Source organism: Rousettus aegyptiacus, unplaced genomic scaffold, assembly GCF_014176215.1.
Source record: "Rousettus aegyptiacus isolate mRouAeg1 unplaced genomic scaffold, mRouAeg1.p scaffold_m13_p_14, whole genome shotgun sequence".
NCBI classification, from domain to species: Eukaryota; Metazoa; Chordata; class Mammalia; order Chiroptera; family Pteropodidae; genus Rousettus; species Rousettus aegyptiacus.
Genome location: NW_023416289.1, coordinates 45845988 through 45864333, shown reverse-complemented (window position 1 = coordinate 45864333; position 18346 = coordinate 45845988). Strand labels below are relative to the sequence as shown.

The 18346-nt window shown below is 55.3% G+C and overlaps 2 protein-coding genes and 1 pseudogene across 7 annotated transcripts; 1 reads left to right on the top strand and 2 right to left on the bottom strand.

The window, feature by feature from the left end:
- Positions 1-23: 23 nt before the first annotated feature.
- ALDH16A1 (aldehyde dehydrogenase 16 family member A1) lies at positions 24-11295 on the bottom strand. Of its 3 annotated transcripts, XM_016122359.2 has the most exons (17): positions 11169-11295; positions 7830-7932; positions 7304-7430; positions 6608-6786; positions 6443-6520; positions 6172-6353; positions 5932-6084; positions 5285-5470; positions 5061-5156; positions 4766-4902; positions 4540-4645; positions 4323-4453; positions 3801-3968; positions 3327-3528; positions 1294-1479; positions 850-972; positions 24-316 (listed from the first exon to the last, which is right to left on the bottom strand). In XM_016122359.2, the coding sequence occupies exons 1-17, from the start codon at positions 11256-11258 to the stop codon at positions 155-157; spliced, it is 2409 nt and encodes an 802-aa protein (XP_015977845.1). In that variant the 5' UTR covers positions 11259-11295; the 3' UTR covers positions 24-154. The 3 variants fall into 3 exon arrangements, with proteins under 3 accessions (XP_015977845.1, XP_036087693.1, XP_036087694.1); XM_036231800.1 differs by lacking the exon at positions 850-972; XM_036231801.1 differs by lacking the exon at positions 7304-7430.
- LOC118611827 lies at positions 2608-2726 on the bottom strand (annotated as a pseudogene).
- On the top strand, positions 11182-16091 carry PIH1D1 (PIH1 domain containing 1). Of its 4 annotated transcripts, none has more exons than XM_016122372.2 (10): positions 11182-11316; positions 12250-12343; positions 12671-12737; positions 13066-13245; positions 14315-14376; positions 14465-14546; positions 14928-15057; positions 15298-15373; positions 15709-15852; positions 15976-16091. In XM_016122372.2, the coding sequence occupies exons 2-10, from the start codon at positions 12254-12256 to the stop codon at positions 16015-16017; spliced, it is 873 nt and encodes a 290-aa protein (XP_015977858.2). In that variant the 5' UTR covers positions 11182-11316; positions 12250-12253; the 3' UTR covers positions 16018-16091. The 4 variants fall into 4 exon arrangements, with proteins under 4 accessions (XP_015977858.2, XP_015977857.2, XP_015977856.2 ...); XM_016122371.2 differs by having other exon boundaries at positions 15679-15852; positions 15979-16091; XM_016122370.2 differs by having other exon boundaries at positions 15679-15852.
- Positions 16092-18346: the final 2255 nt, after the last annotated feature.

Genomic DNA, 18346 nt, shown 5'->3' with positions numbered 1-18346 from the left:
CCAAGTTACGTTCACTCCCTCCCTCAGAAGCACAGCCAAGGTTGGTCAGTTTATTTGAGGACACGGAAACCAAAATCGGAGGGACGTTCCAGGCATCTGGAGTCTATTGGGGTTACTCTCCTCTGTTCGAGATGGAGTGGACGGCACGTGGGCCTCAGTCCCCCATGGGCAGCCACAGGGCCTTGGTCCGTGCTGCCCGCAGCTCTAGGTCTGGGCCTGCCCCCTCGGCCTCCTGATCCCAGGCCCGTGGGCAGCCCCTGCTCACCCACACCGGCTTCAGGTTTCCGGTGGAGGCCCGCTCCACGAACTGCGAGCCCTGCCGTGGAGAGAAGGGGCGTCAGTACTTCCTTGGCTTGGTTGATAAGCAACCGTTTCCTTGGCAACAAGGACTACAACTGAGAAGGGGCACGAAAGCCTGACCGAGGCCCTGTTACTATAATGCTTAGCTCCTTGCTAGCAAACCTTCCAGAAGCTGAGGGCAATGCGGTTGACCTCTGTAGCTGGGGAACTTCCTCCCGTTAGCAGCCCACATCCAAAGGGGCCTCCGATGTTTGTTGACGAGTTACCTTCGGGAGGTTTAAGATGGCCCTTGGGCTTCTGACTCTGTTGCTAGGGTGTGGTTTTTAGCAAACGGTTGTTCATTACATTAGGTCTTTGGGCTGGGAAGGATCTTAGGTCCTTGTTGCTAAGACCATCCTTTTCCTTAGCAACTGGGGCGCAACCTTAGAACCTGGTTGCCGAGAAGCTTCTCCCCCTTAGTAACGGGAGCTTTAAGGGAACGGAGCCATGTTCCCAGAAGAGGAAGAGCCTCTTGGTGGAATTTAAGGCACAGAAGGTGGCGAAACGCACCTGGGCGGAGCCGAAATACCACAGGGCCTGGACATCCTGGTGCAGGGCCAGGCAGCGGGTCAGGTGATCCCGGTCTCCTGTCACCACGTTCACCAGGCCCGCCGGCAACAAGGTGATCATATCCTAGGGGACAGAGGGAGTGGGCCACCCGGGGTTGGGAGGGAAGGAGTCTGAGACCCCCAAGGGCAGCGGGGGTAGGAGACTGAGTGAGCATGGGGCACCAGGCAGGAATGGGACTGGGTCATGACTGGTGAAGGCTTGTGGTATGCAGAAGAAGGTTGCTGGGTCTAGAGGAGTGAAGGCTTGGATGCAGGGACTGGGGTTACCATGGTTACCAAGGGGGTAGGGTGAAAGCCAAGCTCCACATAGGCCTTGGGGCACTTGGCATCCCTGTGTTGTCCAAAGGGCTGCCGGGAGCAGGAGCAGGAAGGCGGGTGACTGTACCTGGCAGACATCCAAGGCAAGGATGGGACAGGCCCCGCTGGGCACCAAGACCACAGTGTTGCCATAGGCCAGAGCAGGAGCCAGCAGGGACACAAAGGCAAGCAGGGGCCACTCATCTGGGCACACGATAGCCAGCACCCCCAGCGGCTCGCGAAGCCGGAGCACGGGGCCTCTCAGCTCGGCTGCCTGCAGGGGACAGGTGGGAGGTTTATTAAAGGCAGGACAAGGGAGCCTAACTGTCCTCCCACAGTCTCCTCCATCACCTGCCCCTTTCCTTCTCATCCCCATCTCGTCCTCTAGCGATAATATAGTCAGACGGCCTGGGTTCAGGTCCCAGCTCTGCCAGCTGTGTGACCTTGCGTGAGTTCCTTGACTTCCCTGGGCTTTAGTTTCCCATCTTTCCACCAAGGATAATAATAGTACCTACCTCAGAGATTTGCCATTAAAATGAGCTAAAGTATGGAGCAGTATGGGTTTGCCTTTGTGTGTATGTTTATTTTTTTTTAACTTTGTAATTGACATTCACTTAACTGCACCTTTCTAAGGGTACGATCTGATAAGTTTCAAATGCACACGCCCATGAAACCGCCCACAATCAAGGTAATGAACTTCCTCTCTCAAATATCCTTGTGCCCCTTTGTGATCCTTAACCTCTGCCTCTACTCGGACCCTCTGTGTTCAGACAACCGCTTACCTGCTTTCTCTCGCTACGATTTGTATCTTCTAGGATTTTCTAGATATGGAATCACCCAGTCTACACTCTTCTAAAAAAAAAAAATCTGGCTTTTTTCACTCGGCATAGTCATTTTGGGGTTCATCCACGTGGTGGAATGTTCGCCCCGACAGCTGAGCAGGATTCCACCATAAGGACATTCCATGTTTTGTTGATCTATTAACCCACTGAGGGACATCTGGGTTGCTTCGTTTTCTGCTCTTATGAATGACACAGCTATAAACATTTGGATACGTCTTTGTAGGAATATATGCTGTCACTTCTCTCAGATTAAAACCTAGAAATTAAATCTATCTAAGTAAATGTATAGGAATCGTGGCTGGGTTATAGGTTAAGAGTATGTTTAACTTTTTAGGAAACTGCCCAACTGTTTTTCCAAAATGGCTGTCCCATGGACATTCCCACGGACAGGGTACGTGTTCCGGTCCCTCCGCACTCTCACCAACACTTGGTATCATCAGTCTTTTGAATTTCAGCCATTCTAATAGGTGCATAATGATATCTTATTGTGGTTTTGATTTGCATTTCTCCATCTTTTTGTGAGCTTCTTGGCCAGCCATAAGCAAACTTTTTTTTTTAAACGCCTACAGCACCCGATCATCCTAGATGGTCTCCCATTCAAGTACTAACCAGACCCGACCCTGCTTAGCTGCCAAGATCAGACAAGACCGGGCACGTTCAGGGTGGCACGGCCGTAGACAAGCAAACATTTTTTGAGCCTTAAATGCTTTGTTTGTTTAGTCTTTATAACCATTCCTCAAGGTCAATACCATCCTGTAAATGTAACTATATAACTGCCTATCTCTTATGGGGGAGACCCAGGTGGAATGACTTGCTATCTTCCCAGTATCTTTCTATTACCTCTATCTCTGAGTGTTTCTGTGCAATCCCCTTAAGTCATTGAATTCTCACTTTCCTCAGTGAACCCCCACAATTCATACCAGTCCAGTATCTGTATTGGGTTGGATGTTACATATACAAATGAAACAAAAGTTACATCATGTAACACTTTGTGCGATGCACCCTGTATTTCTTATCATATTCTCTCTTTTTTTTAAATCATGGCTATGACCCACTAAATTGATTTTATGGCCCAGCAATGGGTTACTAACGACAGTTTGAAACATGACTCTGTGGGGTATGCCGCATGCCTATTATACAGATGAGGAAATGGAGGTGCAGAGGTGAGGCCACTCACTGCCGATCATGCAGCCTCAGCCCAAGTCCAGCTCACTGCAGAGGCTTTGCTCTGACCTGCCCCAGACCGCCTGCCCCGCCCCCAGCCTCACAGCCTTCTCACCTGAGGGCAGGGGCCCTGGGCCTGGGCGCGGGACCCCCATGCCCTGAGCCTCCTCATGCTCAGTTCCACCTCCACCTTGGCGGCCTTGAACTCCACTCCATGCCTCTCCAGCTTGGAGGTCAGGGCGGACTCCCGGCGCTCCAGGGCGGCTGCCAGAGCCCACAGAAGGGCTGCCCGGGCACCTGGGGACTGGTCTACCCAGCTGTGGGTGGGCAGCGCATGTTAGGGGCTGGCACCCTGGTCCTGGCTCTTCCCAGGTGCTCCTCTGTATACAGCACCTTCTCAGGGGGTCTGGGCCCCATGGCCCATCCGCCCAGGACAGGTAGTGAGGGGTCCGGACCCCGATCCTGTCACCCCCAGGAGCTCATATTCCACAGCCCACTCCAGACCCCGTAACCCTTCAGTGCTTGGGAGTCCCAGACCACTGTCTGCTGCCCCACGACCCCTGGCTTTTCCCCTGCGACACCCTCTTACCCAGGGGCGGCCTGGTGAGCAGCTTCCACGGCACCTCGGATATCCTTGGCTCCACCCTCGGCCACATAGCCATGGAGATTGCCATGGGAATCCTGGATGGGCCTGGAACTCCGGGTGCCAGGAGCCTGGAAACGGCCCCCAACGAAGAGCCCATAGGGGGCTGCTGAGCTGGAGGAAGATGAGGTATGAGGGTGGGTCCTGGGGCCAAAGCTCCGAGCCCACGTGCCACTCTATTGGATGGACCTCTCTAGCTCCCATGAGCCTCTGGGGGACTCCGAATTCCTGGTCCCCCGAGTCACTGGGAGAACACAGACCTCCATGTAGCAGAACTAAGGCTCTCATCAGGCCTGGGCAGGGGATGTGAGGCCATAAGACCCAGAATGCAATTCTTAGCAGGAGTTGGGGACCCCGCTATGGCTCTAAAGACCCCTCTTAAGTCCGTTGGGAAGCCCCGCACAACTTCCCTTTACCCTGTCTATACCCCGAGAGATTCTGGGCGCTGCAACTTCTGGAAGAGCTCACCTGGGCCCTGTCTCAGGGCCAGCTGGTACGTTTGAAGGGACAGCAAGGCCAAAGGTGTCATAGTTCAGATTCTCACAGAAGTAGGGCATCCGGGCAGGGGTCCCCGAGGGCTGCAGATACTCATACATACCCTACGAGAAGGACAGTGTCAAGAGAACGCAAGGTGGCCACACGGTCAATGAAGGGGAAGTGGCGGGTGGGGGAAGGGGTGACTCACGTCCAGGCCCCCGTGCCAGGATGACCCACTCCACTTGCAGCCACCTGTGGGCACTGCGGGGTCCCTAAGGCCATGGGCGTTGATCCAGACTGTGCCCATCCGGAGCCTACGGGCAGAGAGGGAGACACAAGAGAAAAAACCAGGACGTTGATGGGGGCAGCATCAGAGAGGCAGCGGGGAGAGAGACCCACAGGCTACCTCCCACGCCCTGGGGGCGCTGGCTGACCTGTGGCCCAGCTCCAGCGCCTGCCCCAGCCTCTCGCTCCACACGCTGGCACTCCCTCCTCGGGGCGTCCCATTGGCCATAGCCAGCGCCTCCTTGGCTGTGCGGAATGGGGAGGCCACGACCAGGGGCCATGGTACCTAGAAGGGGGACAAGGGTGCTCCACTGTTACCAGTCCCATCTCTAGCCCCCAGATCTAGCCCAGGCGGTCACCCAGGGGCCTCTGCTTGGAAGGCGCTGCCTACGTCCAGTGCAGATGGGTGGATGGAATAGGACATCTGGGACAGGAAAGGCTCACCTCTGTCTGGGCACACGGGGAGGCTGGGGGCAGGTCACAGACCAAGGTTGGTGGAAAGAATGGGCTGACCGAGGGCACATCACCAGCCTGGAACACCTGGGGACAAAGAGAAACAGACCGAGAAATCCACTCCCAGTCGCCTGTTCCCTGAGAGCCCAGGAGTCCAGGCCCCCAGACCCTCCTCTCCCAAGCCTGGGTCTCTCCACCCTGTGCCCCCGGCTCACCTGTGCACCTTGGCTCTGGGCTTTAAGCACATAGTGCTGGGCCAGGTCCCGCGCAGCAGCCCCTCGGGTCCCCATGTCCACGGCCCCGTCCAGCCCTCGGCCAACCCGAAGCCGCCCCATCCGCGCCCGGAGCCGCCTCATCGTGTCATCCCACACGGACTCCTGGACGAGAAGCCTGAGGCCCCCCTGTTAAAAGAAGGTTGTCGGGGTGGGCAAAAATCAGGGTGCTTGTGCGGAGGGGGGACAGGTCCCCACAGTGGGCTGAGACTTGGGGACACACATGCAAAGGTCAGAGGAGGGTCAAGGAGAGAAGTGGCTGAGGACGCTGGAGACTCTCCGAGGCCCCAGAGCCCAGGCGGGCGGCAGAGTTGCAGAAAGCTGGTGACCAGAGTGAAGACTGAGGCTGGAAAACGAGGGACATCGACACTCAGAAAAATGAGGAGTCCTAAGAATAAGTGACACAGGCCCCCGGCCCAGCAAAGCCAGGAGAGCCGGGCGCGGAGATGCAGAAACCCGAGCTTAGGGCTCCCAAATACTCTGTGGTGCGAAGACAGCTGTGCGACACAAGGACACCCTGGGCCCCGAGGTCTGGAGACAGACACGCACAGCCTCTGGGACACGAGGGGACATGAGCACACAAGTCTCACCGGGCTGCGGTCGGACCAGGCCGCATCCACGACGCCCTCCACAGCCGAGTCCACATCCGCCACCTCCATCAGCAGCATCACTGACTCGGCCCCCAGCGCCAGTCCCAGTTCAGGACCTAGGCCCGCCAGGGTCCACCGAAGGGCCTGTCCTTCCTGAGGGACGCCCAGTGGGGTTCAGCTGGGGGAGGAGCCTTCCTGCCCGCTAGCTGAATCCCATCCCCCTCCCAGCCCTGAAGATACCTGGATGTCTCCACAGAAGGCCACCTTCTGGACCCCGGGCTGGGAGGCCAGGACACGCCCCATGGAGGGGGGCCCGCTGACCACGTTGAGGATCCCCGGGAATCGGCCCAGCTCCCCTGCCAGCTGGGCCAGGAGGAGGGGTGCTGGAGAGGCCGGGGGCACGAGGACCACCACGGTGCAGCCTGGGGAAGGCAGGCAGCTCAAGGACCCAGGGGTCCAGCTCTAGTCCCTGTCCCCCCAGACCAAGTCCAGCCCCCAGCCTGTCACTGACCCACAGCCAGGGCGGGGCAAATCCTCCACATCATCTCGAGGAGGGAGAACGTGGGTGGCACGATGAGACCAATGACTCCTGCAAGGACAAACAAGGGGGCTGCAACAGGCGGTGCCAGGTGGCGCGGGGGGAGGGGCTGGGGGGGCCCGGACTCCCGCTTCTCACCCATGGGCTCCCAGCCCGACAGCGCCTCCTCCTGGGTGTACGCCTGGGTTGCATGGTACTGAAGCAGCTGCTGGGCCAGCGGGACATCCCTGTCACGAACCTCGCGAACGGCCCGCCCAGTAACCAGGGACTCCAGGGTCCACAGTAGCCGCTGGTGCTTCTGGATCATCTTGGCCAGTCTGTGCAGAAAGCAAGGGGGATGGTCACTTCCCAGTGCCCTTTGGCCTGATGAGAGTCTCATACACCTGGATTATGATAATCTACATGAACCCCCCGGGGCGTCCCTACCATTTAGCAGATTGGGAAAGCCCAGAGGCTTATGGGAAATGCAGTGAGGCAACCACCTGAGGGAGCCATGTGACCTTGGCCACCTGTAACCCCCAGGGGCGCTAGGCTTAGCTATGACCTCAACAGCATTCTGGGAAATGGAATCTTGTCTCAAGCTGCCCCAAGAGTGGGCTTTGGGACTCAAGGGGCAGCTGGGACATGGAGCCCTGAGAATGAATAACAGAGGCTTTGTTATTACTCATCCTGATGCACAGTGGAAAATGGGTGTTTTAACCACTAATGGCCCAGACGCAGGCTGGGAACACAAGCCGTAGCTGCCAGTGAAATCAGTGGGATGCTGGGAAATGGAGTCTTGACTCCCAGGTCCCCCACCCCCTCCGTCAGGAGTCCGCACCTCAGCTGCATCACCTGATCAGGTGCTGGGCCCGAGAGGCTCCAGGCAGGGCACGCCAGCTCTCCAGTGCGGTCCTGGCTGCCTCGGCGGCCGCCGCGACATCCTTGGCCTGCGCCTGCAGGCAACTGGCCAGGTTCTCCCCTGGGGAGATGAATGGGGGGACCCGGATAGGAAGGGGACAGCCCGCCAGAACTGAGGGGGGCTGAGATGTCCAGAGGCTGGGAGCACCCCAGGGCAGTCAAGCTGGTCCCCAGCCCAGTTCTGTCGACCAACAAATAGGAATAAATCTATTGGTTGTTGCTCTGCTTCCCACAGGCGAGGAAGGGATTTCAGTAGATAGTGACTTTGAAAAGCGTCTGCAGGGACTTGGAACCATAAGTAGAATGGCTGTTAGCAGGAGCCAGAACGCTCAGCCTCTTTCCCTCGATGGCCGCTCCCTGCCCTCAAGGCCCTGAGCAAATGGAATGGGGTGTTTTTGGTGGGCACGGCCGGAGGCAAGAACACCTCTCTCTCCTCCAGTGACCAGGGGACACGTCATACCTGTGACGGGATCCTGGCAAGGGACTGAAGTCCTGTCTTTTGGCTTTAACCACTTTCCATTGACATAGTGACCCAAAAGCCGGTCCTGGGTGTCCAGCCAGGCCTGGAGGAGGCAGAGACAGTTTGAAAAGAGGTCTGGGAGGCAGCTGGGGTAGCTCAATCCCTACCCAGTGTCCTTTGGGAGGGGGACACTTGCTTCCCCTCTGCCCTGTCAGCTAATAGTTTTCCTGTGTAGGAGGAAAACACACAAAAACATAAGGTACACCTAACATAAATTCACCATTTTAAAATGTACAATTCAGTGGCATTTAGTATATTCATGATGTTGAATAAGCACCACTAATTCCAGAACATTTTCTTCACCCCAAAAGAAAACTCCGTACCCATTAGGCAATCATCGTCCCTCCCCCACTCTCCCCAGTCCCTGGCAACCACTAATCTGTTTCCTGTCTCTGTGGATTTGTCTGTTCCGGACAAGGACAGACAAATGGATTCCCGTAAATGGAATCCTACAACATGAGACTTTTTGTGGCCGGCTTCTTTCCCTTGGCATAATGCTTCCTTTCTTTTTATGGCTGTATGATACTCCACTGGATAGACTACATTTGTTTATCTACTCAACAGCTGATGGGTATTTGGGTTGTTTCTGCCTTTGGGCTATCGTGAATCCTGCTGTTATGTTTGTTGACAAGTTTTTGTTTGAATACCTGTGAACCTTGATGGGACCTTGGAAGCAATGCCCATGAGACTGAGTGGCTCCTACACCCATCTCTTTAATGGCTTCCCCTCCCATCTCAGCTGTTGTTACTTGGGGGAGCAGGTGTGGACCCCCACTGAAGCGAGTGGAGGGGAGTCCCTGGAACTAGGGGGTATATGGCCTAGGTCTGAATCCCAGCTCCAGTACATACTCATTTGTAACCTTAGCCAGGCTCTTCTAATATTGTGGCCTCTGCTAAGCCACGTTCCAGATGGAGATAATGACAGTCCCTCCCTACTCCACAAGGCTGTGATGAGGATTAAATGGATCATGCATGTTATATGCTCACAGCAGCACTACTTAAGACTCTCTATTAATTTTATTGCATCTCACCCTCCACTTTGGCTTCATGTTTCTCTGTCTCTGGTCCTGTCTTCCCTAAATTCTTGCTAAATCCAAGACACGTGTCTTATTCTTTCTATAAACTCTTCTCTTAATATCCCCGATGTCACCGTCTCTTGAGCTTTCTTTTCTGCCAACTGGCCCTTCTCATTTTTCTTTACAATCAAACGCTCAGCTGGAAATTCCAAATTCAAACTCTCCACCCCCCAGGAAAAAGACATTTTTGAAACAGTCGAGGAAATATGAATTATGAGCTGAGCATTAGATATTAAAGAATGGCTATTAACGTTGCTGAGAGTGAAAATGGAATGGTGGTTATGACACATAATGACTTCTTATCTGTTAGAAATGAGAATTCAAATATCATGGGAAAATAACATGACATCTGGGATTTAAATCACTCCAAAAAAGAGAAAACAAAGATACAAACTTAGATCAAATGTTGATTGTTGAAGCTGAGTGATGGGCACATGGGAATTCATAATATTAACTACCCTGCGGAATTCTGCAAAAATTTCCCCTCAAAGAACAAAACCCTGAAATCATGTCCACGGGGTCCTGGCAGACAACATTTGTGTGAGATGAGGGCCCAGAGGAGACCAGGAACTCATGACTTGTCTAATAAGACCATCACTGACGGATCCAGATGATTTTTGTCAAGGAATGTTGAGCCAAGGGTTGCCAAATTTTGAGATTTTAGTTTCAAGAGACACTGGAATCTGGGATGTTTACATGAAATTAGTTGTCCTTGAATTCACATTTTAACAAATAAAGTTTAGGCCAAAGAAAACATGTTTGTTGGCCAAGTCTGGCCCACAGACCATAAGGTCGAGATCTTCGCATGAGGAGAGGTTGGGGAGACCAGGGGCTCTGGAATCTCAACTTCCTCTTTTAAGCTGTGTTGACTGTGGGCAAATACTTCTTCAAGTCTCTATTAACTATCGTTAAAATAATGACAATAATCCCCTCTCACAGCCGTTGAGGGATTTCAATGTTCTCATGCTAAGCACAGATGGGATATAGAAAGCATCCAATACATTTTTATCACGTTATTGCTATTTCATGATATTCCACCTCTAATCAACCTCCACTTATGAGGATTCTCTGTATATTGTCCCAGGTACTCTTTTCGAAGTCTCTACACTATATTTCTAAATAATCTTGTTATTCTCACAGCTCAGTTATCTTTCTACATTGGTGACTCGCAGGTCCCAGTTTCCCCGCCTGAGCTGCAAAGTAGGATTTGACTCCTGCACACGGCCCACGCCTGTCTCCAGGTCCCTCACGCTCTGGCCATGTGATGACTGAGCTCAGTATCTTTCCCCAACAGCCTGCTCCCCCAGGGTTCACCACGGAGGGGGAAGGAGAGACAGCCACCGTCACAGGGCCAGACCCCAAGCATTGTCCTCACCCTCTCAATCCCCCAAATCCTGTCCCTCCTGCATCTCTGCCTCATTCCCTCCTCTCCACGTCCACAGCCCGCGCAGGCTCTGCTCTCATCTTCTTCCACTTGGACTATTATTCTAGAATTCCCCCACTCCTCACCCTCAAGAGAAGCCCGAGTTTCTCACACTTGGGTGCTAGAGGATCCTGCATATCACCATAGCTCCGTGAGGGAATTCTGAGAGGTCTGGGTAATTACAGAAATTTCGAGGTACCTTAGTTAACTACAAGAACCCTCAAAACGTTCTAGAAGACCCTGAGGGATCGCAGGGGTCCTAAAGATGGGTCTGAAGAACATCGAGGGCTAACGCGAACCTCATCAGGATTTTAAGGGGTCCCTAGGAGTCGTGGGAGCCCTATGGCACGTTGAGAGGTAATGAGGGGTCATGGGGACTCCACGAGGGTATTCTGAGGGTCCCTGGAGGATCATGGGGGCGCCACGGGAATTCCGAGACCCGCGAGACCACGCGAGGCTCTGAAGGGGCCCTCAGGAATCACTGGGGCGCCTCGGAGGGCTCTGGGGGATCGAGGAAACGCCACCATCACCTCGGACCGTGGAGCACGAAAAGTCCTGGGAAACAGCGGAGCCGACTACATGACTGGGAGGCGACAGCCGCAAAGGCTCCCGGGAACGCCCGCCAGGGGTGGGTCCTACGGGCAGGCGGGAATCACGTGAGCCGAGAGGGGCGGAGTCGCGGAGCTGCCGCGGGGGATCACGGGAGTCCGCGTTCCTAACGGGGCCTGGGGGCTGGGGACGGGGGGGGGGCACTGGGCAGCGCCGGGGGGCAGGCTCTCACCAGTGCGCATGCGTGGCTCTCGGGCGCCGGGCCGTAGTCCATCGTGGAGAAGATCTCTCGGACGCGGGACTCTGGTCGCGTGGTAGCCATCGCCCGGCCGGACCGCTCTCCACCGACTGCCGGGCACTCTGCCCCAGGGAGCCGTGAGGTCCGAAGGGCTGCACCGCCTCCTCCAGTTCGGGGGGCGGGGCTACGGGAGAGCGCGCGTAACCCCTCTTTAGGACCCGGCGGTCCCGCCCACGGGCCTACACTGGAGGGAAGCGGGGGACATAGTTTGGAGCATGCTTAGTTCTCCAAACCGGGGGTGGGCGGGAGAGGAACGAAAATGTGGTTGCCTTGCAAATAGGAGAGCTCCAGATTTAGAAGTCTGGCCGTATGGGTGTGTTTTCCTGCCACCCTGTTCACAAAAGTGCAGCTTTTGGCCCGAAATACATTTACTAGAGAATCGAACCTAGCTCTGGGGCGAAGCGATAGGTTTTCAGAGACCAGAAGGGAGTCTTTTAGGGTAGACATCGAAATTAAGGTTTTCGTTTTGTTTGGTTTTGAAATTAAAGTTTTGATAATGTGCCATCCTTTACTACCCCGTAACACGGCCAGATGTGGTTGTCGGGGAGGAGAGGTAGTGTGGCTTTAATCGGTACCGGTAGTGTGGCAATCAGGGCCCAGCTTCCGAATTTAGTTTTGATTGGTTGTGTTTGGAGGTTGGGTTTTGATTGGTGGCCTCGGCCAGGGTATGATTGGTCTGTAACGGAACGCGGTTGCGGGACTGATGAATGAGCGTTGGGGTAGTTAGCAGTATGGCCTATTCAAATCCCAGGTTTCACAGACCAGAGGAGTCTGTCATTTACACATTTGGCAAGTAGGACATAGAAAGCACCTAGATATATGGACTCCTAACAGAGTTGACGACGGTATCTGATCTGAGTGGAATTATAGTCTCCGGCCAGTCTTCGTAGATTTTCCTACAGAAAAGTGGGTGTCGAGAGTCGGTTGAGGGCCCGGGAGCAGAACCCAGAGTTCAGATCCCGGCGAAGGTTCCGCAGCGTTGGCGTTGCTGGGGACGCAGTGGTCTCTTCCCTAGGGCCATGGCGGACTCGAAGTTGCTGGTGCCAGAGCTCAACGAGGCAGAGACAATGGGCACTGAGACGGCGCGTTTCCAGGAGTTGCTGCTGCAGGTGCGGGCTGACCGGGACTCCAGCGTCCCTGGGAATTTGTCCCCCCCCCCCCCCCGCAGAGATGGGACTGCAGTTCCCAGAATGCTCTGGGGAGGCAACAGGATCTAAAGACATTGTAGGTATTTTATAGGTTTGGGAGGCTCTGGAATAAATGGGAGTGGTATTGGGGTTGTTCCTTGGGTTCCCTGAACGATGGAAGGGGACACATATATGTCTTATTCTCCACACAGCTCGTAGACATAGAAATTGCTCAGTAAACATTTGAGGAACAAATGAGGGGTCTGATAGAACAAATGCCAAGCCTGGAAGTCGTTTTCCTTCATGCAGGCCTCCAAGGAGATCCAGCAAGCCCAGATGAGCAGACCAGAATCAACACAGATTCAACCTCAACCTGGTGAGAAAGGCAAAAACCCAAAAAGAGAAAGAGATTGTCCCAGAGAGAGGGGGACATAGATTGCGGGAAAGGGCCACAGATACAGTAATAGGGTTTAGAGACCTTGGCAGGGGTGAGTGAACAGAGATCCGAAGATGGGGCAGGGAGAGGGAGGAGGGGGAAAAGACTCCAAGATAGAGTCAGAGGTCCCAGGCAGGGGAGGGGAACAGATTCAGAAGGTGGCACACTGAGATTGAAAGAGGGGGACAGATCAAAAGAAGGAAAGACGGGGGGTGGAAATCAAGACCTATGTGGAGACAGATGGTCAGGATCAACCCATTCCCACCAGGTTTCTGCATAAAGACCAACTCATCCCAAGGAAAGGTTTTCATCAACATCTGTCACTCTCCCTCCATCCCTCCTCCGGCTGACATGACTGAGGACGAGCTGCTACAAATGCTGGAAGAGGACCAAGCCGCGTTCCGCATCCCCATGAGCCTGGGAGAGGCTCATGCCGAACTGGATGCAAGTCAGTGCCGTCAGAGGACCCAGGACCCTAGCTCCCTAAGTCCTTCTCTAGGATCCAAGGGTCTAGGGCCCAGGACCCTCCTCCAACAGGGCCTAGAAATCTGGACCCCTGATCTGATACTTTTCCCCGTGGCATATGCCTAGCCTTCTGGGCCTTTGGCACCCTCTACACAGGGCAGTCCTTGTTCTGCCTACATGGCCAGGCTGGCTCTTCTCCCCACCCCACTGCAGGGAAGGAAGGCTGGGCGGGTGCCTCATTAGCTGGTCTTGTGGCTTCAGTCCCTGGCCAGCCCTCACTCATCCCTGGATTTTCCTCTGCCCTTCTCCTTGTCTGTGTCTCTCTACCTTGTCTCACCTCTGCCTCTGATGCATTCCTGTCTCTATGTCTTTGTTTTCTCAATTCGCACATGTCCCGTGTAGCCTCCCAAGCTTTGGGGAGTAGGGAACTTATCAAACACAGAACTCGCAATTTCAATATCATGTGATTCTTGCTCTGCTGGAGGGGGCTCTTCGCCCACACGAAAAGTCTGGAAAGGCTTCCCGTAGGAAGAGACGCCGGATATAAGACTTGAAGGAACCGGGGGCGTTCATCAGGCCAAGACAGAGAAGAGGGTTCTGGGCAGAGGGGACAGAGGGGTCCACAGGCCAGAAAGAATGATTGAACGGGCTGGTCATTAGTCAAGAGAGATTGGGAGAAATTTACAGGGACGAGGTCACTATGGAAGTGAACGTCTTTCCAGGTGGGAGGGGCAGACCACGCAGGACCTCCAGCGCCAGGCTAAAGGACTCAGGCCTTCCCCTGGGGGTGCTCGGGAGCCATGGGTGAGCTGTGAGCAGGGGAGGGGCAGGGACAGCTCTGGGACATGGTGGGGGAAGGACTGGAGGGAAACAGACGAGGCTAGTATGTGTTCAGACTGGCAAGTGCTGGCGGGCAGGCTCTCACCAGTGTGCCTGCCCAGTCGTCTCTGCGGCTCTGGTTCTTGGGGTTGCTCTCTTTCATTGTTTTGTCTTTGCCTGTGGTGGGCTTGCCCCGGAAAGCTGGGGACCTCACCCCCTTTGTCTCCCCGCAGAAGGCCAGGGTTGTACTGCCTACGACGTAGCAGTCAACAGCGACTTCTACCGAAGAATGCAGGTTGGGGGCGGGGCTGCGGTGAGGCCTGGGCAGGGGCCTCTCCACCCCCGAGCCCTCCCTCATCCCTTTTCCCCCCTCTCTCTCCTAGAACAGCGATTTCCTGCGAGAGCTTGTGATCACCATCGCCAGGGAGGGCCTTGAGGACAAATATAGCCTGCAGCTGAATCCAGGTGAGGGGTGCCATCTGGGCCACCAGGAGGAACAGATCCTGGAGCGGCTTGGGGACAGCCCTTGGGAGAGGTGGGCCTAGCGTGGCCCGGGGTTTTCTTAGCCTCTTGGCTTCAGATTCCAGGGAGGTTTCTCACGGTGGGCTGGGGTGGCGGGGCGGGTTAGGGGCGGGGTCTGGGCAGCAGGTTCAGGTTTTATTGGCGAATACCGGGCGAAGGGCGGGGTTAAGGTGGGTTGGCTTCCTAAAACGAAGCTTGGGGGTGCGGCCAGCTCCCTTGCTTATCTTGCCCCTCTCCGGAAGCTCTTGTTGGTCAAGATCGCCCCTGTCAGAGCAAAGGGTTCCTTCATCCATGTAACCTTTGACCCTGTGCTCCTCCCTGCAGAGTGGCGCATACTGAAAAACCGGCCTTTTCTGGGCTCCATCTGCCAGCAAAATATCCGCTCGAAGCAGCGACCTCGGATCCAGGAGTTGGGGAACCTGTACACCGCAGACACCCCGAGACCGGAGGAAGGGTGGGCTTTCGATGCACTCTCTCATGTCTCCCCAAATGCTCGTTGAGGCCCTCCCTCACACGGAGGTCATGGGACTCTGGGAACCCAAAGTGGGGAGACGCAGAACTCCCACAGGGAAGGCCATCTGAGGCAGCAGGGCTAGTGGAAGCAAGCAAGGGAGGGAACCGCATGCTAGGCGGAGGGAACAGCCTAGCCGAGACTTGGAGGCTCTCCTCAGTTCTGGGTCTTGCTCCTCCCCAGCCCTGAGAAGCCTCACCTAAACATTTGGCTGGAAGCCCCTGACCTCCTCTTGGCTGAAATCAACCTCCCCAAACTGGTGAGTGCACCCTCAACTGGAGCTGGAGAATGAGGTCTGTAGAGGTCCGGTCTTTGAGGATAAGTGAAGTGGGCTTGTTGCCAGACCTGTGTGAGCCTGTGAGTGCTGCCTCTCTGTGCGCAGCTGCCTCCCCTGGCCCCTGGGGCTCTCAGGCCCACTTCCGGTGCTGTCTCAAGGACGCCCAGGCATAGTAAGTGATCAGTCACTTACAATTTCCCTGGAATGTCAGGCCCTTTAAATATGGTATCCCATATTTCTCGAATTCTCTCCCTGGTCTGGTTCTTACCATCCTGTGGCTGGGATGGGATGCATGGCTGATCCCACTGCATCCCCAGGATGGAGCTCAGGGGCTGTCGCTGGAAGTCGGGGAGAACCACCTGGTGATGGGGGGCTCTCAGCAGCTATACCATCTAGATGCCTACATCCCCCTGCGGATCAACGCTGATGAGAGCAGAGCGGCCTTCCATCGGAAGAGAAGGGTACCTGGTGGGGGGTACAGGTGGTGCCGGGAAGTGGGACTCAGACTCCTGCATGTGAAGGAGGGAGGGGCTGGGGGCTGGACTCTTGGGTCCTGACTCTTCTCTCTCTTCCCCCTCTCTCAGCAGTTGATGGTGGCAATGCCCCTTCTGTCGGCACCTTCTTGACCCAGCGACTTCCAAGAGTGGGGAGAAGAGGCGGGTGGCTTCTCTAAAGCTAGAATAAAAGATTTTTGCCCTTGTTCTGTGTCTGGCTAGGAATACATGGGGAGTGAGAGGGAGGAGGGAAATTGGATTGTAGCCCCGGAGTTCCCTAGGGGTGATTGGCCCAGTTCAGGCACTCTTCCCCCAGGATCTTCTCTCCCGCCTTCTGACCTCCAGCCTCCCTCATGAGTCTCCGTGTGGTCCCAGAGCTGACCCGCTCCTGTTCACAGCCCTTCCTTGGCTCCCCCAGAAAGGCCAAGCCCCTTAGCCGGGCACTCCAGGCTCTGTGGTCTGACCTTCCTGTATCATTTTGGCCTTTTCCTCCCTCTACCTAAGTCTAGTCACACTAAAGAGTGTCCTGAGCACCCCTTCTCTTAGTGTCTGCTGTTCCTCTCACCTAGTGCCCACTTTTCCAACACACCCAGGAAATTTCTAATTACCTTGCCCTCACGGAGGACATCTCCTGAGCTGTTCGGTGACTGGATCCATACCATCATCTCTAGCCTCTCTTACCCTTGTCCTGACAAGCTTCACGCCAAACCTTCCCACTTCCTGTCTCTGCAAGCACTGTTTCCCCTGAGGCAGACACCTGCCGTATTCTGTCATCCTTACCCCTCATACACCCAGTCACCCCTTTTTTGAGCTTTCCTGGAAAGCCTTTCAACTTTTAAGCTCTCTATGATCTTCCCTGACTGAGTTAGAATCCTCCTCTGGGCGTCCCCAATACCCAGTGTTACTCGGCTATGTCCTCTATGGTGTGACAATGCCTGACACCTAGTAGGAACTCAATAAATATTTGTCGAATTAATGAGTGATTGCCAACACCTTTTCATAGCGAGTCCCAGGAGGATAAGTAAATGGAGGAGTCTCAGTGATAAATTAGAAGAACAGCAAGGAAGCCAATGTGATTGGGGGTGCAGAGGGGACTAGATGGTGAGAAGGGGAAAAGGTCGGGGGCGGAGATGACAACGGGGAGGGTCTGTCGGGCACCTGAGGGAGCGAACGTGGGCGCCATGTCCACCAGAGGGCGAAACGCAACCTCGGCCCATTGTCTCAGAACTACCAGTCCCGGCGGCCCTCGGCGTATACAGCTCTTTCGAAGCAAATGGAGAAGTCCAGCGACCGCTGGGACTTGTAGTTCTAAGGGGACCCTACGTAGGAGGCTGAAGAACTCATTCTCGGGTCCCAAAAAGTGTGGGGCTGGGTCCTTCCTGCCTTCCACGGTCTCCATGGTGATGGTTCCGGCGAAGGCACGAGATTTGGCAGCGGCCAGGCCTCCTTCCCACTCCCTCCTCTTCACCATCTGCTCTACCTTCGCACCTGGCCGGGAGCCGCGGCCGCCGCCTCCGCACCCAGGCGGGGGATTCTGCGGCCACACGGTGGCGCGTGTGCGCGGCTCTGCGGGCTCCTGCTCCTTTAGACCCAGCATTCCGGCCCCAAGCCCCCTCCTCCCTGGAGACCAGGGACCTTTTCAAACGCAGGCAAAATTGTGAGACCCAGAGACCCAGCGAGACAAAGCTAGGCGAGAGGCTGCAGCTGGCAGTGACGGGGCCACACCCTCCACGCCGGCTGTTCTTCCCACCCCCTGGTGGTCCTGTGCCACATCATGAAAATTTAATCTCGAATGCATTTGTGGCCCGACGCAGGGAGGAGGTGGGGAAGGGAGCGCCCTCCTGGGGACTGTATCTGGAGATGAACTCAGAGTGGGGAAAGATGCTGGTCTGGAGAAAAGAGCGGGGCAGACCGAGGAAAAGTCCATATTCAACTCCAGAGGGGCGGGGCTGGAATCCGGGGGTGGAGTTAAGAACTAGGGGGTGGGGGCGGGGACAAATCCCAGCGTGAAGGGACAGAACTCAGATGGTGGGAATAGAACTCAGGGGGTGGGGACATGACGTAGAGGGCGGAGAGGGTGGAATCTGGCAACTAGAGGCCAGTATTACTGTCGGGGATGGAACTCAGACGGGAAGGGAATCGGGGATGAAGGAACTGGAAGAGGGGTGCGCCCCGAGGGGGAAAGAGTAATTAAGGGGGATGGAATTCAAAAGGGGAAAGATGGAAACAAGTGGCTAGAAGTCAAAGGGGGAAGAAACCGGTTCGGGGAAGAACTAGAAGAGACAATCAAGGGGTTGGAATTCAGGGGGAAAGAATTCCCTGGATAAGAAAAGAACCTTCTGAATGAGAAAGTTGGAACTGGGGATGATGAGGGATGGGGATGGACTCCGGGAGACGGGATGTAGAACTGGAGGACACAGAAATTAGGAGGGATAAGATAAGCGTGGGAGGACGACACTCG

Bases quoted from the DNA above. Each gene is read 5' to 3' on its own strand.
- ALDH16A1 (XM_016122359.2), bottom strand. From the start codon at position 11,258: ATGGCTACCACGCGACCAGAGTCCCGCGTCCGAGAGATCTTCTCCACG. The intron at 6,354-6,442 runs GTCAGTGACAGG...TGCCTTCCCCAG, and splicing joins TTGCCCCGCCCTGGCTGTGG to GCTGCACCGTGGTGGTCCTC. The intron at 5,157-5,284 runs GTGAGCCGGGGG...CTTTGTCCCCAG, and splicing joins CCCAGAGCCAAGGTGCACAG to GTGTTCCAGGCTGGTGATGT.
- PIH1D1 (XM_016122370.2), top strand. From the start codon at position 12,254: ATGGCGGACTCGAAGTTGCTGGTGCCAGAGCTCAACGAGGCAGAGACA. The intron at 12,344-12,670 runs GTGCGGGCTGAC...TCCTTCATGCAG, and splicing joins TCCAGGAGTTGCTGCTGCAG to GCCTCCAAGGAGATCCAGCA. The intron at 15,058-15,297 runs GTGGGCTTTCGA...GCTCCTCCCCAG, and splicing joins ACCCCGAGACCGGAGGAAGG to CCCTGAGAAGCCTCACCTAA.